General features: G+C 46.8%; 2 protein-coding genes across 2 annotated transcripts; one reads left to right on the forward strand and one right to left on the reverse strand.

Moving 5' to 3' along the window:
- Window positions 1–1994: 1994 nt before the first annotated feature.
- Window positions 1995–8139, reverse strand: pnpla2 (patatin-like phospholipase domain containing 2). Its single transcript, XM_084453081.1, has 9 exons — window positions 7374–8139; window positions 6962–7194; window positions 6786–6851; window positions 5385–5594; window positions 5043–5103; window positions 3272–3487; window positions 3037–3169; window positions 2513–2635; window positions 1995–2391 (listed from the first exon to the last, which is right to left on the reverse strand). Exons 1-9 carry the CDS (start codon window positions 7558–7560, stop codon window positions 2004–2006), a joined length of 1617 nt encoding a protein of 538 aa, XP_084309207.1. The 5' UTR covers window positions 7561–8139; the 3' UTR covers window positions 1995–2003.
- Window positions 8140–10100: 1961 nt separating this feature from the next.
- pidd1 (p53-induced death domain protein 1) lies at window positions 10101–24412 on the forward strand. The gene is made up of 16 exons (XM_084452857.1): window positions 10101–10237; window positions 10526–11357; window positions 11711–12127; window positions 12758–12910; window positions 13128–13179; window positions 13280–13481; window positions 13585–13734; window positions 14395–14568; window positions 14730–14877; window positions 14966–15101; window positions 20400–20550; window positions 20827–20950; window positions 21088–21203; window positions 21896–22003; window positions 22394–22587; window positions 24057–24412. Exons 2-16 carry the CDS (start codon window positions 10706–10708, stop codon window positions 24292–24294), a joined length of 3015 nt encoding a protein of 1004 aa, XP_084308983.1. The 5' UTR covers window positions 10101–10237; window positions 10526–10705; the 3' UTR covers window positions 24295–24412.
- Window positions 24413–24414: the final 2 nt, after the last annotated feature.

Below are 24414 nucleotides of genomic sequence, written 5' to 3' on the forward strand. Positions count from 1 at the left end.
CTTCCTCGGTCTCTCCGGGGCAGATTCAGCTCATAGTGCGCAGCGGGACGAGTCGGAGCGGAGCGGTCTTTCCCCGAGACTGCGCCCCCTGGCGGACGTGAGAACTCTGCAGCTGTGTTTTAGGACAGGATATCTGCCCCAGTTGCATGTAGGGATTCATGTATGATGATGACATCCTCAGACTCCCACGCAGGCAGTAACCCCCTTTTAGCTAGTCTAACTGGAGGAGGTATTATCCCCTCCTATTAAACATACCGTGAAGCTACAAACTGCCTGTAAAAAGTCATATAAAATATGTATATGTGTATATATATATATATATATATATACACATATACATATTTTATATGACTTTTAACAGGCATAATATATAAAATATTATTAATAATAACACTGATAATAATAATAATAGTAGCCTAAGCTTAAACTGTTTACAAATAACATGTCAGGCTGGATTTTGTGCCAGTAGTTTAATAGACTTGCATTAAACCAATGCCATTGGCAAACATCTTTACAGATACATTGTCACTACATACGATTTATTTTTTAAGATTAGACCTAGCAAGACAATTTCTTCCAATGTACTGAAATAAAGGCACTTGATTTAAAATCCGGATCACTTGATACGATTGTTGAAAATGGAATGAAATATTGAATTGGGTAAAAATCCATGTATTTTTTCAACAGGTTTTCCAGGTATTGACGAGTTTAAAAGAAGAAAAAAAAATTATATGAATTCTGTCCAGTGCACATCGATGGGAAACTGATTCACGTCATTCTGCAGTGAAAAAGACTGCAGATCAATAAAGTCTTATGAACAACACTCATGATTGCAAGACAGATACAGTAGCATAATAAAGTGTATCAGAAAGAAGGCACCACTATCGATTCATAAGACTGCACGTCCTGCTGGGCTTTCCAGCCGGTCGGCACCTTTCACCTTGACCTCTGACCCAGGGATGAGACGATAAGTGGGTGCTGTAGCAGAGGCAATCTGCTCAAGTACTGGTCTGACTACATTCCACAAAACACAAACACTTACCTCACCACAACATGTTCTTTACAAGTGTCGTCTTCTTTCTCCTACTGTACTGTAGGTGTTTGTATGTCATGTGTTAAGGCAAGGCCTCTTAAATCAATCAGCTTTGATTTACATTTTGAAAGTGGTATAGGTATATATATTATACATACATAAATCATATTATACAGTTACACGGTTTGCTGTGATAAAATACAGTTCCCACTGATGAGTCTCGTTGAGAGGTCAGGGAAGATTGTTTTTACAGCTCACCTATTTCGGCGCCCAAGTGAACTTTTTTTTCTTTCTTCCCTCTGGAAAATGTAGGGGTAGGATCTATGTCCACCCCCCCTTTGCTCTCGGTAAAGCGCATTGTGTTGCCTGTCGGTGTATGAAATGCGCTATACAAATAAAGTTTGATTTGATGGAGCCAACAACGAGCATGTCACTCAGTACGGCTGTAGTTCAAATCTGCTGAAATACTGTTACACTCTCAGCATTAGACAAGGAAATCAAACAAAAAAGCCATAGTAGGAACTGTAACGGTTAATGTAAAGTTAATCCTAAGAACCTCTCTCATCCTCAGACCTGTTCAGAGCCTCATTTAAGAGGGGATGCCATCTCAATGGCCACTTGAAAATCGGCATATGTATTATATGAATGTAGGTGAAGCTGATGCTGTATCAAGAAGTACTACCAGGATCCTCCCTTTGAAGAAACTATTGTATTTTTAGTTTGCTACTCATGCACTTTGCCTTTAGCACTAAATTATGCTCTTAGTCACCTGTTTAGAAAGGAGATGCACTTGTGAGTTCTGCCGAGTAGTAATACTGTATACTGACTTCCTACGTTAAATGCAATTATTGTAAGTCGCTTTGGATAAAAGTGTCTGCTAAATGACTGTAATGTGATGAAATGTATCCTGTGAAGTGCCCCGGCTTTGTTTCAGGCTCTCCTTGCTGTGGCGTCCCGTGGTCTCCTCCTCCTATGAGCTGCTGAAGACGACCCCCAGCGGGGCTGGAGGCTGGTGTGGGGCTGGAGGCTGGTGCGGGGCTGGAGGCTGGTGCAGGGCTGGAGGCTGGTGCGGGGCTGGAGGCTGGTGCGGGGCTGGAGGCTGGTGCAGGGCTGGAGGCTGGTGCGTGGCCAGGCCCTCCTCCTCCAGGCAGCATGCGGGCAGACGGGGGCCTCGGTCCGGCCCGGTGCAAAAGGAGCCCCGCAGGTCCATGTTGATCCAGAACACGCCGGGCAGCAGCTGCTTCTGGTACTGGTCCAGGCGCGTCATGGCGTCCAGGACCAGGGACCCGCCCCCACTCACCCAGCTGATTGGTGCAGAGAGGGACTGGCAGTGGCTCAGCTCCAGTTGGTAAGAAAACCTGAGGTCAATACAACCATGCGCTTAGAGACGCTTAGCCGGAGAGAGCCCTCACACTAGGATAGGGGGAGTACGTTAGGGAGTGTGTTTGTGTGTGTGTGTGTCTGTGTGTGGTCTCTCACCTGGCAGATATGTGCCGAGAGACACTTTTGGAGGCGTGACGCAGAATGCACTGCAGCATCTTGACCGTCTGCTCTTGGATCCAGGCCACATCGTCCTGCACGTCCGGCATCCACTCCAAGAGCCTGGTGAACGGGACAGGACGCCTTTAGTCACCCATCTACTCAACACCCAGCTACTCAACATCCACGCCAAGAGCCTGGCGAACGGGACAGGATGCCTTTAGTCACCCATGTACTCAACACTCAGCTACTCAACACCCAGCTACTCAACACCAACACCCAGCTACCCAACATCCACTCCAAGAGCCTGGCGAACGGGACAGGACAGGACACCATTAGTCACCACATCCATTCAGATGCACACCCAAATAGTTATCACTCTACCCCGCCACGCCACGGCACACCATCTAAGTCTAAGTCTGCAACTTTATTCTGCTGTTCCGTGACCTCAAAGGGACACGTTATGACTCTACACAGCTTTCCAGGAGCAGCCCAAAGCGAAGCCAGCACCCAGTCTGTCCTACCTGACGGCCATGGACAGAGCCGACTCCAGGGGAAGGGTGTATGGCAGCATCATAGCAGAGGCCATCCTGACGGGCAGCAGGTTGCGTAGAGACTGAACGTAGCTCCTCTTCTCCATGCACGCCTTGACCAGAGCTGCAGGGGGAGACAAAGAGGGCGCTCACTCAAAATATTATTCCACCAGCAGATGATTTTAGAGGGTTTTTTTAGAGGCTGCGGGTGTTCTTTTTGTCGTACCTCTGTGTAGTCTGGGCGACAGGTGTTCAAAGAAATGATCTTCTATACTGGAATCTGAGTGGACAACCACCTCTCCACCCTCCTCACTGGCTCCGACCTCTGCATGTGGCTTCTCCCCTCCTTCATCATCACCATCGTCATTATCCTCACCGTCGTCTACCTCCTCCTCCTCACAGCCCTGCAGAGCTCTGTGAGGTCCTTGGTAATTCAGTAGTCCTGAAAACACAAGCACGCTGTCTCTGATTAATCATTAATTAACCCTATATTAATTCCTACTACAACCACCCCCTCCCCCATTCAGGAGGACAACACAAAACTCAGTAGGTGTAGGAGAGGCCTGCGACACCCTAGTCTGACTCAACGGATGTAGGTTTTGGGGATAAGCTTCGTCATTTGTTTATTACTGGCCAATCAGTGGCGACGGACCTGATTCCCGGCCCAATAGAACTGGTGGTGGACTTCAGAAGGAGCAAGAAGCAACCCCCTTCACCATCCAGGGGGAGGAAGTTGAGATGGGGGACTCATACAATCTCCTGGGAGTGCACCTGGACAACAAACTGGACTGGACTGACAACACTGAGGCCCTCTATAGGAAAGGACAGAGCAGACTGTTCTTCATTAGGAGGCTCAGGTCCTTCGATGTGTGTAGCAGGCTACTGTGGATGTTCTACCAGTCTGTGGTAGCCAGCACACTGTTCTTTGCCGTCGCCTGCTGGGGAGGCAGCTTCAAGTCTGGGGAGTCAAACAAACTGGCAAGGAGGCTCGGCTCTGTTGTGGGGCAACAAGAGACTGGAGACTGGTGGAGAGGAGGATGAGGGACAAACTGAAGTCTATTCCAGACACCCCCCCCCCCCCCCTATGACGAGCTGTGGCAGATGAGGAGCACTTTCAGCCACAGGCTCATCCCACCCAGGTGAATATGGAGCAGTTCAGACGTTCCTTTGTGCCGGCGGCCATCAGACTGTATAACAATGCCTGAGTGTTCCGAGTGTTGTGGAGGTGCGCGCGCGCGTGTGTGTGTATGTATGTATGTATGTATGCATGTATGTGTGTACTCAGACATACAGTATATATTTATATGGACTGGATGTATGCATGTACATACATGTTTTATTCTATTCTATACTGCACACATGCTGTACATATGGATGTATATAGCCCTATTCTTCCTCTTTTTTATGCTACTAATCTGTATCTAGTGTCTTTTTTCCAACCTTGCCGTAATTCCACTGTTGAATGTAATATCAGACCTGCAAACTCTGGAGTAGTGAAAAAGGGGACGACATAAAAAACTAAAACACTCTAGATTCACTGAAACTACCATGGTTAACATAAAAAACTGACTGTAGCCAAAAGGTGACAAGTTTGCAGGTCTGAATATGGACCCCAGGGAGGGTAGCTGTTGCCTTGGTAACAACTAACGGGGATCCAAATAAACAGTTAACAATAAACAATCAGATTCAATCCAGACTACATGAAACAACAACTACCTATCAACCGCTCCGCTCAAGACGATTGTGATTGGTTTAAAGAAATTTCCCCCCTATCCCCCGATTGGTAATGAGTGCAGCCAGACCCTTCTCCAGCCCTGGCATAGCGTAAACAAAGGGTGGAGGTAGGTCTGGTTATCCGAGACTAGTAGTGACACCCTAATCAGACATTAAAAAAAAGTGTCCAATTGCCGCCGTTTCTGCGTAGCAGTACTACACTTGTCTTACAAAGCATCGATTAAGCCTTAGACATGGATGAGGAAAAAGACACTGCGTCATACCGTTTTTCTTCAGAAAGTGAAGAGCATCTCTATATCCCTGTTTGCACATGGACTTCATGACCTGCACAGATACACACACACACACACACTTAACTTTAAACAGTCACATTCATAGAGTACATTCATATATGTGAGTGAGTGAGTGAGTGAGTGAGTGAGTGAGTGAGTGAGTGAGTGAGTGAGTGAGTGAGTGAGTGAGTGAGTGAGTGAGTGAGTGAGTGAGTGAGTGAGTGAGTGAGTGAGTGAGTGAGAGTGAGTGAGTGAGAGAGAGAGAGAGAGAGAGAGAGAGAGAGAGAGAGAGTGTGTGTGTGTGTGTGTGTACCCGGTGTGCCTGTGACCTACCACTGGGTCTGGAGGGAAGAGTGCCCTGGACACTCTGTACAGGTTAGTGAGGGTGAACTGGATGCTGGTGTTGGTGAAGCGGAACTCGTGCAGGTTGGTGGAGGTGTCTCTGGGACAGATGTCACTCTCTCCGGAGAAGGGTGACACGGTGATGGTGTTCTTCAGCTCGTACTGGGGCAGGTTATTGGATATCCCTCCATCTACATACCGCTGAAAATGAATCCTATTTCAATTTGTTGTAGGTCGATTCTAATTCTAAACAGCTGAAGCTGATGGGCATGTCTGTGAGATGATAATCTAGAAGATTGTCGAGACACCAGGTCCACAGCCACTGAAAAGGCAGGAGAGAATAGAACAACCTTGATACCCTGGCCAACACAGTTGTATTTGGCACTGCCACAATAGAGTGAGCATGACAGATTTGGCATTGCTCAATAATAGTTCCTATAAAACAAATTTGTCAAACTGAGGGATGGTCCATACATTTTTGGGCGACCCCCATTTCAGTACTGGTATAATATACCACTGGATAACTTTAATTGGACTCCGAACATCATATCAAGTTTGCTCACTTTCATTTACAAATGATGTCATGAAGTGGCAAAAATGTGTGTTGTGACTATTTGAGTGTTAAGCAAACACATTCCTGAGAGACGGAGGGATCTATTAAGGGAGGGACATGGAAAGCACGATGCCAAGATCAACACAACAAAAACAACACAAGCAAAGGACAGGGAACCAGGTGAAAGGTCGAGCTTGTTCAATAGGAATTGAGTCAGTCTTGTGAAGGAGTGCAGTCGCTTCATCACAAATTTATGTGTCTGTCAACATGAGTGTCAGCTCATACCATGAAAAGAGCATTTCCACAAATAGAAACATTGCAAAGGAGTATTGCCAACATTGTCAGTCTCTGTTCCATTATGGACTGCTCTCAAAATGATCTTTCAGTTTTTTGAAAATACTGTATAGGCAAGTCTTTAACAGCCCACAGCTGGCGGAAATATATATTTTAAAGGCTTCTACAGTATTTTGGTTCACAGTACAAATGCTTAAAGGAGTAGTAAAGGGAAAATGCATGTTTAGCCCTGTTTTAAGGTTACTTATGATCATATACAATGGTTCAGATCAAGACGTTGACATAACTAGCACTTTTGAGAAAGTCTGATAATTGCTGAGCAATTATCAGACTTTCTCAAAAAGTGCTTGTTTTGTCAACTTTTTGATCTGAACCATTGTATATGATCATAAGTTCACTTTACTACTCCTTTAACAGCCCACAGCTGGCGGAAATGTATATTTTCAAGGCTTCTAAGGTATGTTGGTTCACAGTACAAATGCTTAACAGATAGTATGTTGGTTCCCAGTACACATGCTGAACAGACAGAAGCTGGTTCTACTCACCACACCCTGCAGTGTAGGGGGGATGAGGCCACAGTACACAGGGACGAAGGCACTGCATATGCAAGCCTTGAATCCAAAGACATGCCACATGTGTTGAGTTAAGACTTATAGAACCGGGAACTTAATTTGTCAACGAGTCTGTTGTGAACGTGGTTGGCTGCTTGTGAACCCCTCACCTGCACTAGCTCCTCCTTGGTGTTGAACTGGGAGACCAGGACGTTCTCTCCGTCCGTCACCCTGGTGAGGGAGATGCCCAGGCGCCCCGTGGCACGTAGGTGCGAGTCGGCGGGCAGCGAGCGGTACATCATGGTGCGCATGATCTTTACCAGGTTGAAAGACGGATGCATCGGCCCCAGGAAACGCTTCCTGGCCTCTTTTGCGACATCGATGGTGCTGGCTCCTGCTTCACCTGAGCGAACAAAACAGTTGTGAACTGGAGGAATTAATCCGTTTTGATAAGGTTCAAATAAGATCAATCTGGTTTACATAGCAGTCAACAACAGCGACAACAACAAACCCACCACACAGGGCATACTGCAAGACAACAATGAAATAACTGCTTAAAGATGTTATGTAAGTGCCGCGTACCTAAACAGGCTCCAGTGACCAGACAGGTGGCGGTCAGTGCCCCGGCGGACGCCCCATAGATGTGTCTCGCATTTGCCACGAGGAAAGGAGCGTGTTCCATCAGACAGCTAGCCACGCCGACGTGATAGATGCCCAAGAAGCCGCAGCCTGCGAATGAGATGTTCCACGGCGCGTCTAGGGGAAACATTGTTGTGCAACAACAACAGTCGACTCTGACGGGAAATAAGCGCACAAAGCTTCTCAACTGGAAGTTCTGCACTTATTAATGTAACAGTCATATATTATGTCCTGAATGTTTTGCTCGGAGTCCACTTGCAGTTCATGTGTTGCCTGTGTCCACGTTGGAGCTAGGGAGCTAGCTTGCTGTAGTGGAGGCTGTCGACAATTTTCGCTGGTAAAACTTGATGGTTGTCTGAAGGCAATGTATACTGTTGACCAAACTGATAGTCCAAAATAGTGAAAGTCATCTGTAGGCCTGTTGTCAAGCCCAGTATTTAAGTGGAGTGGATGTTCGCTGGCTACCCTGCTGTCATTCACTGGCGTGCCATGCCATAACATGTTTACCCATGTAGGGAGTAGGGGACGTTCCCAGGGGCGCGACGTAAAATCCACTCGTCCAATCATAATCTTCCTCGCTAAAACACCCGTCCTATCAATGGATGTTTTCTCAGTGACCTCGTGAATAACCTCCGCGTGTCCCTAGATGAAAATGTTTTGATTTCTTAGAAGGGCTTTAATGTCACATCATGTCTTGAACATACAAATATCAGCACGTTGGACTTTTAAACCCATCAGAGGCCCAAGATGAACTGAATTGTCAACAAAAGTGAAATTGTTCAAATGTTCAAAATGTTGTTGGAAACTAATATGTGAGAGGCTACGGTCATGTTTATGCACGCGTTCCTTGTGTTCGTGTTGTGTTTGTCTTGGGTGAGGGTGTATAGGTAGATCATTAATAACACTTTGCCTATCCCCTTCAGAGTAAAGAGAGCTGTTTTCAATTCAACACGGTAGTGTACTAAATGTAAGGTGCAGTAGCCTACTGGTTCTTTGAGGGTCAACTGGAAGCCAATGTGTAATTCAATTTTCAGAATTGCAGTTTCATGTATTTGTTGCATAACAGTATATTTCATGGTGTGGAATAGTGGCAATGTTTAGTGGCAAAGTAAGATAGGCTACTGTAGAGTACTTGTATTTCAACATATATACATATATATATATATATATATGGCATTGAAACAGCTCCACAGACATACCACAGAAGCAATAACACTTGCCTTTAATCCCAGAGGGGCTTGTTCAGGAACATTTTCTCCCCTTCACAGAATGTTGCAGCTAACAGCATAATTCCAAGGCTGTTTTAAGTCTCGCAAGAGGATTTCCTATTGTGAAACCACAGTGACAACAATTTCTCAACAACCACTCCAGTTATTATCATGCAAAGTGACCCCCAATGCAAAAACCCACTGACCTGAAATATGTAACCCTGAGTTAATATTAAAATTTAATTTTAAGTGACATAATTTATTTACATGATATGATAAAACAGAGGAAATGTGCATGTAAAACAAGACAGACGAGCAAGCTTGTCTGGTTGGATGGTAGCCTAATTCTGCTGTGTTTGTAGACCCATATGCAGGTCTAAGATAAGAGTATTGCTTTTCAGGTAAAGGTTCTCCTTGCAGGGACAAAAACTGGACAGTTATCAATATTGGCCAGAAACACGTCATATTTTCTATCTAAATCCAAGATAATTCCTTCTATCTGTTTTCCTGCCTTAAAGGGTATTGATTTAGGAATTGAAAATACTGAAATTCCAATATAACCTTCACTGTGTTCCACTTTTTCCAACATCCCAGTAAAGCTGAGAGATTAATTTCACCGGCTTAGAGAGTGGTACCTAGGCTGATAGACATAAAAAGAAAATTAATTAATTAGCAAGATGTAAGACTCAAGTGTTACATATGGGTTCAGACACTTTCACGAAGGTTGAAATGTGCTTGTCAGCTTGCTTTCATACCCCAAACTCTGACATAATTGCTATACGAAGACAAGCCTCTTTCCTTCCATGCATGCTGTGTTTTGTTGAAGGAGATAAGGGTGCCAAAGCCTTCAATGCTATCTGTACTTTCAGAATAAGTATAGGCCTAAGTCAGTAAGTAAGTAAGTAAGTAGCCTTGAGAACTAATGGTTCTTGAGTCTAGCCCATAGGGCATGAGTCTATCTCCTGATTCCTTAGCGTGAGGCAGCTTGATGTACAAGTACACCCCCGGGACATGATGCTAGTATGTCACAGGGATTTACTCCCAATCAAACCCTTGGTGCTGAGTGCCAAGCAAGGCATCGGGTAACATTTTTATAGTCTTTGGTATGACTCAGCCAGAGATAGAACCCCCAACCTCCCAGTCTCAGAGCAAACACTCTAACCACAAGGCCACTCAGCTAGTGTCAGAATAAGTATGCCTACAGTATGAACTTATAATAACTTTTACTAAACAAGTTGGAGCAGTGTGCTAAGCCAGGACAAAGTGGAATGGAGCTCCAACAGATCTGGTTATCCATAACAAAAGTAACTGAGTGTCTAAGGCTTGTACCATGAAGCTATAGAGACAGAATAATGAACTGAATGATTTGAAGAAGTCTTACTTGTCACAAAGAACTTTCAGAAAAAAAAGTTGTTACTGTGCCTTTAAGACTTAATGTCCCGCCCTGGATTGAATGTTTCGCGGGGTCGTGTAAAACAGATGTGAACAGTGGATAGGAAGAAAGTATTCATTTGTATCATATCACGATGATGACAATTAATGGACCGATTTGGGGATGAAAGGAAACAAACTGACAAAATACATTATTTCAAATCGAAGGTAGAGTGGCTTAGTAGTTAATATTTAGCTACGTTGTTATGATAGCCAGCTAGTCAACTCCATAGCAGCTAGTACCATTTCTGATAGCATTAGCTAATGTTAGCTAGCTAGCTTACTTAACTTAGCTATAACATGGATCTGGTCGTCCTCCATGCTTCAACATTAACTAACTTACCTCTGCTAACATACCGTTGTCTTTGATTCCAAGTTCCAACATTTTATGTATTATCATGTTGATATGATCAAATCTAGCTAGCAATTCACACTTGCTTGTCGTTGTACTCCCAGCCAGGAACAACATGTCTCATCAAGCCCAGCCTGTCCCCGCTGAAAACATCTGACGTCTGAGTAGAAAGCCATGCAGAGACGGAGAGAAGAGGTGTTTGATTGTTGCTTCGACACTTCCACACACAGACACACCCCTGGAGCGAAGAAGACTGACCTGATTAGAGGAGCCGCCTGTGGGACATGGAGAGGAGGAGAGCAGGCAAAGAGCGAGAGAGACAGAAGGATGAAGGTTATGGCGAACCGAGGACAGGACCGGGAGGAGGGGGGGAGGTGACGGAGACGGCCCCTCCCTGTGACCAGACAAGGACCGCGTTGGACCTACAGCTTCCAGGACAACCACCGAACGAGGAGAAGAGCAGTGTGGAAAATAAACGCATCAGAGTGTATCCGTGGGAGATGGAAATCACTGAAGAAGATCCAGCAATGTTCTGTCAGAGAGGGCGAGACCAAGACGAGGGGAACCCTGACTCCCTTTCTCCCGCCAGCCCCCCGAGCCTCATGGACACCTGGGCTCCCTCCATTTCAACCCTCTCCTCCTCCCCCTCCGTCGACCCTACTCTCTCCCCCTCCTCCCCTTCCTCGCTGTCTGCCTCCTCTTCGACCCCTCCCCTGCCCCCCTCTGCGGAGCTCTCGGCCCTACTGACCGACACCAGGCTGACCCTGGACGTCTACCGGGGCGGGGCGGCCATGCTGCCGGTGCTCTGGGGCTCGGTGCCGGGTCGCCTGACCGGGCTGCGGTACCTGAGGTTGGGCTCGGAGGACGGGCCGGGGCTTGACCGAGCGCTGGAGGTCCTGCCCCACCTTACCCAGCTCCGCTCTCTGGCCGTCCGAGGTACTGAGCCGCGCGTCGCTGTTCAATGACTAGTGATGTTTTTAGGCTCTGTGATGCCTTTACAATTGGTTTATCGACTGATCTACGTGTGTTCAGAATCATCAGGTTTTATTGTCACCTCCATAATACACACTCGGTAGCACACATGGGAGCGAAGCACAGTTCGCAACAGATCGGGGGTAGTAAAACAGACACATTTAAAAGCAGAAGATACATTGTTCTGATTGGTAGTAATGGATCTGTGTTTTCTCTCTCTCCCTCTTTGATTAATCATCCCTTCCTGCTCGTCTCCAATCTCTCTCTCTCTCTCTCTCTCTCTGTCCCCTTATCTTTCGTTCCCTCATTTTACCCAGGGCACTGTTTCTACGACCCCTGCGGCAGCCCCCTCCCGGGCCTTCTCACTGCTCTCCCGGCCTCCTCCTCCTCCCTGGTCCTCCTCGTACACCTGGACCTCTCCTTCAACCGCCTCTCCTTTCTCCCCCCCTGCCTGCTGACGCTTCCCTTCCTCGCCACCCTGCTCCTCTCTCACAACCGTCTCTCGTCCCTGCCCCCCGATGTGGGCCGGCTGGCCTCGTCGCTCAGCTACCTCTCCCTCCTGGGGAACCAGCTGGTCTCGGTCCCAGAGAGCCTGGGCCAGCTGAAGGCCCTGCGAACCCTGGACGTCTCTTACAACCTCCTCCAGAGCCTGCCGGAGGAGATTGGAGCACTGGAAGAGCTGGTCAGACTGGAGCTGTCCCACAACAGGCTGAAGAGACTGCCAGAGACCATGGGTAAGAGGGCAGAGTGTGTGAAAGGTAGGGAGGTAGGTGTGTAGGTACTTTAGGTAGGTAGGTACTTTAGGTAGGTAGGTGGTTAGGTAGGTAGGTACAGGTACTTTAGGTAGGTAGGTAGGTACAGGTACTTTAGGTAGGTAGGTAGATAGGTAGGTAGGAACTTAAGGTAGGTAGGTAGGTAGGTAGATGGTTAGGTAGGTAGGTACAGGTACTTTAGGTAGGTATGTACTTTAGGTAGGTAGGTAGGTAAGTAGGTAGGTAAGTAGGTAGGTAGGCACTTTAGGTAGGTAGGTAGATAGGTAGGTAGATAGGTAGGTAGATAGGTAGGTAGGTAGGTAGTTAGGTAGTTGGGTAGGTGTGTACAGGTACTTTAGGTAGGTAGGTAGGTACTTTAGATAGGTAGTAAGGTAGGTAGGTAGGTACTGTAGGTACGTAGGTAGGTGTGTGGGTGGGTGGACTTGATTAATCCCTGAGAGGAAATTGCACTGTTACAACAGCCACATTCAAAGGGACATCACGAAGATTAGTTCACAGGAGCTGTACGGACACTTGACCCCTCATAAAATGGTCTTCCATCCCCTCCGTTTGCCGTGCCTTTTGACGTCTGCCCTCGCTTGTGTCTCCCAGGTTCTCTCCTGTCTCTCAGGGAGCTGGTGGTCCACAGCAACGAGCTGCGCCTTCTCCCGCGGTGTCTCGACGCCATGCCTCTCCTGAGGACGGACGCGCGAAACAACCCCTTGGGAAGGCCGCCGACCCCTCCCCCACTCCCGCCCACCCCCGGTGAGCAGCACGGACAAAATCTGCTGTCCTTGAATCTTGACTCATCGTCATTTACTGACTTGATTTAACATCAAAATGAGGAACGGCCCACACGCTGTTAAAAATGAGGAGGCATCCAAGATACAAAAATAGGGTTTTAATGCATAGTGAAAAAGTGCAAAGTGACTTGTCAAACTGTTCCTGCTATTCTGACTTGATTTAACGCCTTCCCTTCTAGACCGCGCAGAAACGAGCATTCCGGAATTGCACCTTGGATTCGATCAACACAGGTACATCGTCCGGGTCGTTTTCTGTCAGCATTCGTTCCTACATATCTGTAGTTGGTAGTTCATAGCATGTGTGTTCTCTCTCCCTTCCTGTGCTCCTCAGTTTCTGCGTGTCGTCTGCTGGGTGTCATGTGTTCCTCCCGGGGGGCGGGGAGCTGCTGTTCCCCCCAGGATGCCTGGCGACGACAGCGAGGCTGAGCTGGGCTGCCAAGAGGCCAGACAGGAAGTGGGTGTGGCTAGACGAGCACGACTTCCTGTTGAGCCGACCGCTGGAACTTCTGCCTCACGGAATTACATTTTTAAAAGTACTGTTTTACGGTAGCGGTGCCATCCACGTCTCTCGTTGGCTGTCCGTTCTGGCTGTGAGAAGTGTTGCCTGACTGCATCTCCTGTTCTCATCCTTCTCAGCCTGTGGAGGTGTGTGTGCCGTACCATCGGGTTAAAGGTCGCGAGGTGGTGGTGCGCAGGTTTGACGCTCAGTCTTGGACCACGCTAGCCACTCTGACCAGGAGGGCGAGTCAGAGCCACAGCAGTCGCCCTGGAGGACGCCCCGCCAGGGTATGGCTCCCCTCACACCACGACACCACGCAGCTCTGATAAAGATGTCTAGAAACACACTGTATCTTTGGTAAACATTGTACAGCAGCCGTCTTTACTGGGGTATTTACTGCATGTATGATAATATCAATAATAATGTACATATCATCAATAATAATGTATATAAATCATCTTGATAAGCAAGGTGTCTGCCTGTGTAATAGGTATGCTGTCTACCTGTCTAATAGGTAGATTGTCTACCTCTGTCATAGGTTGATTTTCTATCTCTAATAGATAGATTGTCTACCTGTGAAATAGGTAGTCTACCTGTGTAATAGGTAGAGTGTCTACCTGTGAAATAGGTAGATTGTCTACCTCTGTGATAGATTGTCTACCTGTGTAATAGGTACAGTAGATTGTCTACCTGTGTAAAGATGGTCTACAATGGGTAATACGGTAGATAGATTGTCTACAATGTATAATAGGTAGATTGGATATGGGCAAAAAAATCAGATCTAGGCATCAAGACCTGCAGTGTAAATGTGGCCACAGACAGATTGTCTACCTGTGTAATAGACAGATTGTCTACCTGTGTCATAGCAGATTATCTACCTGTGTAATAGACAGATTGTGTACCTATTGTAATAGACAGACTGTGTCTGTGGTGCGTGTGTCTCCTAGCTGGCCTGCTGCTCAGTGAGCCGGTTCTCCTGGTTCGTGGTCGTGTCCCGGCCGGTGAGGGACAGCTGCTCTCTCACACCTCAGGGGGCGCTGCTGGTGTCCAGCTCAGACCCGGGGATCAAACTGCACTTCCCCCCCAACTCCACTAGGCAGACCTGCACCATCACCTTACAGGTATTTCTCTGGGTCAGGTTACTGCTACGGTGTTTAGGGAAACATGGGAGCATGTCAGGAAAGAGGACAGAGAACCACGTTTTCCCTGCTTAGATTTATATTTTGTCCAGTGAGAACAGACTCTAACCCCCACCCCCTTTTCCTGTCTGCTGCACATGTAGGTGTTGCAGGTGTCTGTGTCCGAAGTCCAGGAGTTGTGTGGGGACCCCCAGGCCTGCGTCAGCCCCCTGCTGTGCCTCTCTCAGAATCCCAGCATGCAGTTCCTCCAGCCGGTCAAGGTGCAGGTCCCTCTGCCGTCTGGGCTGACAGGTACTGGGCTTGGCGTGACGTTTGCGTGTTGCCCGTGTTCAGAGCAGGCTGTGTTAGCGCGTTGTCAACACTGCCGCCTCTCTCACAGGCCACGCTGTGGACATGTCCCATCTCCACCTGCTGCACGGGGACCCCGACGCACACACCTGGTCTGACATCACGTCGGAGGTCTCTCTCTACGTCACCCACCTCTACGCCATCTTCTACGTCACACACTTCTCCTGGTGAGCACCCATAGACTGTTTCATGGAACGCTCATATTCAAAAGAATGACTCCACTTTGTTCTGTCTTAAAGGGTAAGTGTGCTATTTTGGACATTAAGCCCTATTTGGGGTCTGTCTACCATGAACCTGAAACATAGAGACCATAATTCACTTGCCGTTCACTTGTCGTTCCAGTGTTGAGCTAGCTGCAGTTTTTATGCAGGCTCTCACTGGGCTACAATGGAAGTAAATACGTTGGAAAAACTGAAAATGATAAATGTGCTTTTCCTAGACGGGAAGCTCAGGGTGTAATCTTACCAGTCTCAGTATGCTCTCCTGTGAAATGTATCGCAATCCGAATATTTTTAATTGTTTGGCATTACTGGCACATAGTCCTCGGTGGGAACAGTGAAAACAAGCGCCAGAGGAATGCTTATGTCCAAGCCATGCCAAAAGTAAAAATATTTGGATTGCGATTACATTTCACAGAAGAGCATACTGAGACTGGTAAGATTACAACCTGTGCTTTCCGTCTTGGAAAAGCATATCATAACCAGGCCAGGTCCAGCCTGGCTTATGTGCGTGGCTTGCTTGTTTCTGTTCAGGACTGGTAGGACGGAAGCTAGTCATGGCACTGAAATAACTGTGAATTGAAATGACATGAAATGATGTCTGATAAATTAAGATAGGTCTTGTCACCTGGACACATCAGTTCCAATGCTTCCAATGCTAATCCTGCACAATAAGAGCGAGATAGCCAGTTAGCTCATGAGCTCACAACATCTAGCAGCAGCTTCCATAACATTAATGGTAGCGGTCAGTTGCTAAAGCAGTTACACTGATGATTCCTGTAACGTTAGCTATTTTGCTGCAATTGGTTCAACTTCTGTTTCTGGACAAAGGAAAGGGATAAACCCAGATAACCCAAGGCTAGCGGACCTACAGCGGGTCCCTGATGGACGACTTGGTGGACCTCCGGCGGAATATAACACAAGGCTAGCGGACCTACAGCGGGTCCCCGATGGATGCTCCACCACCATTCCACCGGTAGTTAATTGTCTATATCCTAGGCCCATTGGTCGTGGGGTCCGTGGCGTGGTGGTGAGACTCCGACCCCTCGCGTCAGAGCGGTTCGGGTGTAGTGCAGTTACTTCTGGGCAATCTCCATACACCCACTGGTGAAAACCGTGTGTCTCTAGCCCGCTCAGGAGCTGAGTTGTGGAGTTCATGGCATGGATAGTGGCGTGGTGGAGAGACTCCAGTCAGAGCTGATTGAGTGCAGTACAGTGACCTCTGGGCAATCTCCATGCACCCACTGGCGAAGACCATGGGTCTCTAGTCCACTCAGGGGCTGAGTTGTGGGATCTTGCCGTGGATAGTGGCGTGATGGCGAGACTCCGCCCCCTTGGGTCAGAGCTGGTCGTGGACAGTGTACCTCTCTCCAGGCCACCCACCTGCCCCCACCAGTGAAGACCCTGTGTCTCTAGCCCACTTAAGGGCTGAGTTGTGGGGTCCGTGGCATGGTGGCGAGACTCCGCCCCCTCACGTCATATTGGGTCAGGGGCAGTGGAGCCCTCTCCGGGCTACCCACCTGCCCTCACCGGTGAAGACCGTGTTTCTCTAGCCCTCTCAGGGCTGATTTGTGGGGTCTATGGCGTGGACAGTGGTGTGGTGGCAAGACTCCGCCCCCTCGCGTCATATTGTACATGTTACATAAACAGACAGTGAGTGTGTGGTTTCTGAAATAATAAAGAAATATAATGTATAACTAACAGAAATACTTACACAAATAAACAAAATAGCCTAACTCAAATACTGAATCAAATATTGAATTGCTGAAACTGAACAAGGAACAGTCTATCTAAGCCTGTTGCTGCCATGGATGTATTAATAGAACTGGATGCGGTGACTACGTTGACGTTTTTTGAACAGGGCCACCGACCCCTTTTGACATGCGGTTGTGTTTTCTCGCGTCACAGGCATGCGCAGTAGTGTTTTTCTCATGTTTTAACCACGTGATTTGTTGATCCGGCCTCGTCCACAAAGTTTACACATTCATGTGGATTTTTAATGCGCGTTCACCGCTCTCCCCGCTGTATTGCATGTCCCTGCATTAGCATTGTTAAGTAATAAAAAAATTATGCAAATAATAATTGCATGGTGCAAACTGTTTGTGAACGCGGCGGAGTCTGAGAAAAGCACAACTGCGCATGTCAAAAGGGGTCGATTCGGCAAGATGGCGCTGATCAAAATGTTTCAGGAAGTAAATTGCAGCCTGGCCCCTTGGTTGCTGCCCACTTTTCTTTCTTTCTGTCTTCTTTCTTTTATGTGCCTGTAGATAAATTCATGGGGCAAAGTGTTTGTTGTCTTCCTGATATTGTGACACGCAAAACGTGTCACTTCCACCACAAGATTTCCCGCCAGTGTACTAGCCAGTACACCGAAATTCAAAAATAATAAATTCACAGGGCCTCATGCAGTCTCATGTCATGAAAACGATTTTGAGGGTCTTGCAAAGGCCAATTCATTAACTAATAGTAAGTAAAGGTGAATATTGAACTATAAAAAGTTATCTCATTGAGCTTTAAGTTAGCTTAGGTTAGTGGTGGTAGCTAACTTGCTAACATACACAAATGACCAGCAACTATTTATTTAGCCTCCCGAAGGCAGAACAGTGGAGATATGTAAATAATAAACCCGACACTGAACAACAAGATCCCAAAGTTAATTGGAACATAAAAAAAAAAAAGGTTTGGGACCTGCTAGCATTTCACTATTATCTCAGTTGTTGTTTTTTGCGCCGTATCAGTAGTGAGTAGTGAGTAGAGTAGTGAAAGTGTACTTCACAGCCATGGACTCAAACATTGGTTTCCTGCAAATAAACACAGTTTAATGCCTCGTCTCTGATTTATTAGTCCAATCCACCATCCCAGCAATCTATCATCTGAGCTGGCGCTAGTTTTGTAAAATAATTTTTCACAACAAATGTTCTAGATCTCCGTTTTCCATGTTGATCGCTGCCAGTACCTAAATAGATAGCTAATGTGGCTAACGTGACTGTGATTGGAGTCACAGTCACATGGAGCAGACTGTACTCCATGGCTGCACTGTACTCAGGCTCTCCTTGGGTGATTGACAGCCAGATGAATGGCGAGACAATCATAACTAGTTTTGATTGGATAAACCGTCCCAATGTTAAAATGTCAATGGGAATTCCAATGTAAGCCACTGGGAGCAGGCATACCCTACGCCCACTTTTAAGCATTTTGCTAAATCACAGATTAGGTTACATTTCGACTGATGACATTTTTCGTGGTTTTGTATGTGTGGGCTTATTTGATTGGTTGATTTTTCATTTGGACGTAATGTTTTTTTTAAAACAATGTTTATGCTTTATTAGTAATTTACATACATACAAAACTGTTTCCAGCCAGGGATATATAGAAAAGAAACAATGAACATTTTGAAATTAAATTTATATTTGAAAATATACAAATATAAAGTAAATAAAATTATAAACTCAGTCTATATGGAATTTGTCCAAAACAGACCTTTAATAGTTCCATATTGCTTCAGTTCATGAATATAGTGTTCGAAGTTGGGTTTGGAGTCCGTCCACTTCTTTTTGTGAATCTTTTAAAAGCAGTTGTACAAAATAAACAAAGTCTTTTTCTTTTTTGTTTTTAAAACAAAACAAAAAGTAAGTAAGAATTACATTTCCAGTTTTTCTACCGATGTAGTTTTGTACTATACATCCGCCCAAAACATAAAGTATATGTACAATGATAAAACAAATGACAAATTGTTTAATCTTCTACCCCGCAAAAAGTACAAGAATATTCAATATCAATCTTAAATAGCTCTAAAGTTTTCTTTGCTGGATATATTCGATGCATAATTTTAAAAGAGACCTCTTTAACTTTATTGTTCAGACAGAATTTATCTCCAACTATCCACATTTTCTTCCAGTCTATTTCCCCATACATCGAGGTTCAATATGATCTTACTGATGACACAGCTACAGTTAGAATGAGATTTCAGATATATTTATTAGAACATTTATTCTTGGTAATATCAGTTTCTCCAAGGAATATACCACTGCTGATCAGATCAGTCACAGAGACCTCAGTTATTGAACCTCTAAGAAGCTGTAACACACCCCTAGATACAGCATCGAAAACTATTGCGTACTCCTTTGGCGTGACTGGAAACCTAAATAAGTGGTCACACTTTACAATAAGGGTTAACTTAACTTAAGTTAACTGTTAACTAATGCTTATTTGGGGTTAGGTTAGGTTACTAATGTTAATTAATACCTTAGTTAAGGTTAGGGTTAGGGTTAGGTGAGTTAACCTTAGTTAACATAAATAACATTAGTAAATGGTTAATAGAGACATTAGTTAACTGTTACTTAATGCTTAATAATGCATGAACTAATGCTTATTAATGTACCCTTATTGTAAAGTGTTACCGAATAAATTGTTTGACTAAAACAATACCTTTCAACCCATTTTTTATAGTAGAGATTTATTTTTAAATTGAATATTCTTGTTGTTCCAGACTTAGTATTTATTTGGTGAAAAATTATGTTTGTACAACAATTTCCAGGCCAACAGAGCTTGTTTATGAAAATTTGCTAATTTTACAGATAACTTCTCAATTTTGTAATCACATTTTAACAGAAATTTAAGACCACTGATTGAGTTAAATATATATTTAGGGAAAGTATTCCAGATGCTGTCTTCTTCTTTAATCAAATTAGTCAACCTTGTCTACTTTCAAGTCTACTTTGAAAGTTATATTTAGCGTCTCAAAACTCAGTACCTCCAGACCACCATTTCTTCTCATGTTACATAAAATATCCTTTCTTAAGTAATGACATCTGTTTCTCCAAATAAAATTAAATAAAATATTCATTATTTTGTATATTATAGCAGGCATTTCCAGAAGGCTTTTAGCTGGCCTACAATGTTGTGAATGACGAGCCAGTAAGACCGCTGTCAGCGGACTATTTTCGCTGACTATTTTCACGAGGCCTGTAGGGGGTGACGGAGCACTACCAAAACAGTAAACACAAATGAAAATGAAGCGATATGGCAGAATACAAGATGCATTTAAGTCAAAAACAGTCTGAAAGTCAAATGTTCTTGCTTTGCGCAAAAATCTGGTTTTATTTGGATTTGGTATGGGTATGCCAGGCTTACCTCCGCATACAGTATTGGAGCAATCGCCACTGTGTGTGTTGTTTCTCTGTGGTAGGTACTGGCTGTACTACACCACCCAGCGTTGTGTCAGTGTGTGTTGTTTCTCTGTGATAGGTACTGGCTGTACTACACCACTCAGCGTTGTGTCAGTGGTATGGTGAGGAGAGTCTATCAAAAGCTAAAACAGTTCCGCGTCCAGTTCTTGGCCCTGCAGAAGAAGACTGACCCAAAACAAGTTCTCTTACAGTGTTTGCCTGCTAACAGTGTGAGTTTGCTCTCTGCCTTGACCCCCCCCCCCCGCCCCTCTCTCTCTGGTAGCCGCATGACCTTTGTTAGCAACCAAGAACAGACTGTATTGCAATCTTTGCTATCTTTCTTCAGCATATATCCACCCTACGATGTGTGCTTTGAACTTCGTACTGTATCTACATTCATTGCTGATTCATGACTGAACTGGGTATTGTTTCAAAGTGCATGTAAGCGATTTAGTTAATGTAAACCTGTAAGTAATGTGTTGCTGAACTGCTTGTTGTTGGCGCAGGTGGAGAGCAGAGTGCAGTCTCTCTCAGAGAGGTACGATGGGCCCCAGCCTTCCGACCTGTGTGACCTCCTGGAGGGAGAGCAGTTCTTCGCTGGCTTCGAAAGGGGCTTAGATGTCAACGCAGGTCTGACGTCCTTCCCTAAACTCTCTCTGGAGATGTATTCCTGCTAAACGCCCTGGAGTGGGCTGTAACAGTACAAAATAACAGACGTAACAGCAGGCTCTTGGCACTAATGAAATGCTTGCTCTCCAATTCTCCAGACAGGCCAGATTGTGTGGAGGGAAGACTGTCTTTTGTTTTCTACTCCCATCTGAAGAATCTTAAAGAGGTGTACGTGTGTCCGACGCCAGGGGAGGACGGGCCAGTGAGGGGGCAGGTAGGAGACAGCGGAGACCTCTGTCTGAGTTGAGGGGTTTGTCAAGCAGCGCGTCACCATGAGACGTCACCTCATGGCTCTGATAATAATAATAACGACTTTTCAAATGGACACCTTGTACTGTCGCTGGGGCGGAGTTAATGAGAAAGATGAGGAGGCCTGGGTTCCGGAGATGAGTCAAACAAAAAAATCCAGAAAAATTGATAAAATATCGTTGTGGGTCTCCTGACTCTCCAGACCGGTCTCCCTCGAGTCTCTCAGATAAGAGGAAGGAAGGCTGTGAGTTACAGGTGAAGATGCCTCTTCCCTCCTGACTCAGGGAGAACGTCTGGCCATTCCATAGGTCAAAAACTAGACCGTGAAGTCTGTGTGCTAGTCATGCTGGTAGACTGGGGGGATCATACTGTATTCATAAACGGAATGACTGATGTGCAAAACAGTGTCTCAGTGTGGCGCTGTGTGTGTGTGTGTGTGTGTGTGTGTGTGTGTGTGTGTGTGTGTGTGTGTGTGCGCGCGCCTGCGTGCGTGCGTGTGAGTGAGTGTGTGGGCGGGCGAGGGGGGATTGAGATGATCCATTATCCACTGTTCATTATCCATGTGTCTGATTCTGGGACCAAAATTAGAAGACATTTGAAACGTTTGAGTGCTCTAAAGACGTCTGTGTCTCCGGACTTGTTATCGCTCTTCCACAGGTGTCTTTTTATCGAGGCGAGATTCCCAGTGACCTGCCACAGGAAGTGGCCAGGAAGAGGAAGGGGCGTGACAGCCAGTGGCTGGCAACGCTACCGCTGAGAATTCCTGTGAGTGAAAAGAGAGCATGGTTCTGCTAATAATGATCCTGGGATAATGCTCACTTTGATATGGAACACATTACACAATAATCTCAGACAATCCTGGAATGTGAGCCTTGCAGAACCTGGCTGAGCGTTCCCACTTATGTAGGTCAACGTTTCGTTTCTTTGTGGAAATCCTGCGTGTAGCTTATAAAGGCTGTCCTGGCATTACGACTGATGTCTGGAGGTCACCCAGGGAGATGGTACACACCATCAGATATTCAAGGGCGTTCTCGTCGTTTTTCCTGCCATCTGTGTCAGCCACTTACCCATCTGTGTCAGCTCATCCCCGTAAATATCGGACCTTCCCCCCAGCTCACTACCTCCTCCGCCTCTGCTGCCTCTCTCATCCGTCAGGGCGGGGGTCCGGAGGAGGCTGGCGTGGGGGACCGCCAGTACCCTCCCCTCAACCTGGGGGACCCCGAGAGCGGCTACCTGACCGAGGCCAACCTGCTGGCCGTCTCCCTACAGATCGGGCAGGACTGGCGCGCCATCGGCATCAATCTGGGCATGAGCTACCAGGAGCTGGACCGCATCCAGTTCAAACACAGGTGGGTGGGCGAACGAGGGGACCACGTACAAGCTCCGACACACGTACACAACGCCCGTTGAGTGACAAAGCCTTTTCTGTCCTCTGTACTGTAGGTACAGTAGGCCACCAGCACTGAACTGTGGTTTCTGTTGTCAAGTCAGCCTTGAGCAAAAAGATGAAATGTGTGTAAATAAATCTGATTACTACTTCCTCTTACCTCTACACCTTTACTAACAAACTCTCTCCTTTCCTCTTCTCTCACTCTCTTTCTCTCTCTCTCTCCTTTCTCCGACCCCTGGACTGAGGTATCTGGTCATTATGACTGCTACACAGCATGTGAACGCTCGTCATAGATGATGCATGATTTCAAAGTGCCATGAGACTTGCTATTTCTAATTGCGTGGCTTACCTTCTAAGTTTCTCTGATTGCACAGGTGTCAACCCTCTGACCACTACCGGCACTCTCCTGATTGACATTGAGTGAAATATCAAAAATGAATGAAACCAAACCGATTATAGATGGCCAAGATCGGTCTACAGCACACTCTTACAGTACTAGCCTGCTTTGGCAGCTCCCTGTTTAATTCTGCTCATTTAGATGCAAATTGCCTCCGTTCCTGTGTGGGTGGGCGTTTATGGCTGAGTGTGCTGCTCTCTGAGAGGGCCCGTGCGTATTAAGATACCAAAGGCCTCTCGGGTGAGTGAGATGTAATGTGACGGTCGGAGGCAGGGAGGGAGCTGGTGGAGAATTCTGATTGCTTTTAATCTCTCAGTCAGACGTCAGTGAAGCCATCTGGGACGCCGCCGGAGATTAGACGGACGCTCAGCCGGCCATCCCTCCACTCCTCACGTTTGCTGATGAATCCGCTCACGCTGGAGATATTCACCAGCCTCACTGGACACGGAGACTAGGGAATATTGGGGTTATACGTGCTGATTTGGGGGGGGCTGTGGTTCAGGAGGTAGAGCGGGTCGTCCAGTAATCGTAGTTCGAATCCCGACTCCTCCTGTCCCCATATGTGGAAGTGCCCTTGAGCAAGACACTGAACCCCAAATTGCTCCCAATGAGCAGGCTGGCGCCTTGCATGGCAGCTGGCCGCCTTTGGTGTGAGAATGTGTGTGTGAATGGGTGAATGAGAGGGCATCGTGAAGAGCTTTGGATAAAAGCGCTATATAAGTGCAGTCAATTTATCATTTACCATATGATGGGGCAGTTTCTTGTGAGTAGTTGCGTGTCTGTTTTTCAACTTAATGCTGACATGGAAATACAGCCTCCATTGCTATTCCGTGGTGGAATATGCTTGAGCATGGAGGAGGAAGATCTCACTTACAGGCGCCCTCCCCACAACAACATCTGAAATCAATCACGGTAATCCGATGCTTGTTTCCAGCTCATCTTGGTCACGGGTGGCTCCCTCCGAGGCCCATCCTTTGATACCCCTCCCCTCCCCTCACCCGTGTGTGTGTTCCCCTCTCCTCTCTCCCCAGAGATGACCTGGGGGCCCTGGTGCTGGACATGCTGTTCCTCTGGGCGCGCAGGGCGGGGGGCGCGGGGGCGGTGCCGCGGCTGGTGGCGGCCATGGAGGAGAGCGGCCGGAGGGACGTGGCGGAGGAGATCCAGGACATCGTCAGCCTGGGGAGGAGGAAGTACAGCGAGTCTCTGAGGAGGGTGGGTCTGGAGGAGGCGGAGATGGAGCCCCCCCACCCCCTCGCCCGTCCGCGCTGAACCCGCGCACGCAGACCCGCAGTGGTAGAGAGACGCATCCCACCCCCCACCTCACCGTCCGTGCCAGGCACAGATGGCTGCCTCACACGTGAGCGGCTTGGACAAAGCACCCCCCCCCCC

This window comes from Borostomias antarcticus (genome assembly GCF_949987555.1).
Source record: "Borostomias antarcticus genome assembly, chromosome: 18".
NCBI lineage: Eukaryota > Metazoa > Chordata > Actinopteri > Stomiiformes > Stomiidae > Borostomias > Borostomias antarcticus.

What these genes read in the sequence shown, in the direction of transcription:
- pnpla2 (XM_084453081.1), bottom strand. Translation starts at nt 7,560, where the DNA reads ATGTTTCCCCTAGACGCGCCGTGGAACATCTCATTCGCAGGCTGCGGC. An exon ending in TCTTCCCTCCAGACCCAGTG is followed by an intron (nt 5,104 to 5,384) that starts GTAGGTCACAGG and finishes GTATCTGTGCAG; the next exon opens with GTCATGAAGTCCATGTGCAA. An exon ending in TCTCGGCACATATCTGCCAG is followed by an intron (nt 2,392 to 2,512) that starts GTGAGAGACCAC and finishes TATTGACCTCAG; the next exon opens with GTTTTCTTACCAACTGGAGC.
- pidd1 (XM_084452857.1), top strand. Translation starts at nt 10,706, where the DNA reads ATGGAGAGGAGGAGAGCAGGCAAAGAGCGAGAGAGACAGAAGGATGAA. An exon ending in CTGGAGGACGCCCCGCCAGG is followed by an intron (nt 13,735 to 14,394) that starts GTATGGCTCCCC and finishes TGTGTCTCCTAG; the next exon opens with CTGGCCTGCTGCTCAGTGAG. An exon ending in GGGCTTAGATGTCAACGCAG is followed by an intron (nt 20,951 to 21,087) that starts GTCTGACGTCCT and finishes CCAATTCTCCAG; the next exon opens with ACAGGCCAGATTGTGTGGAG.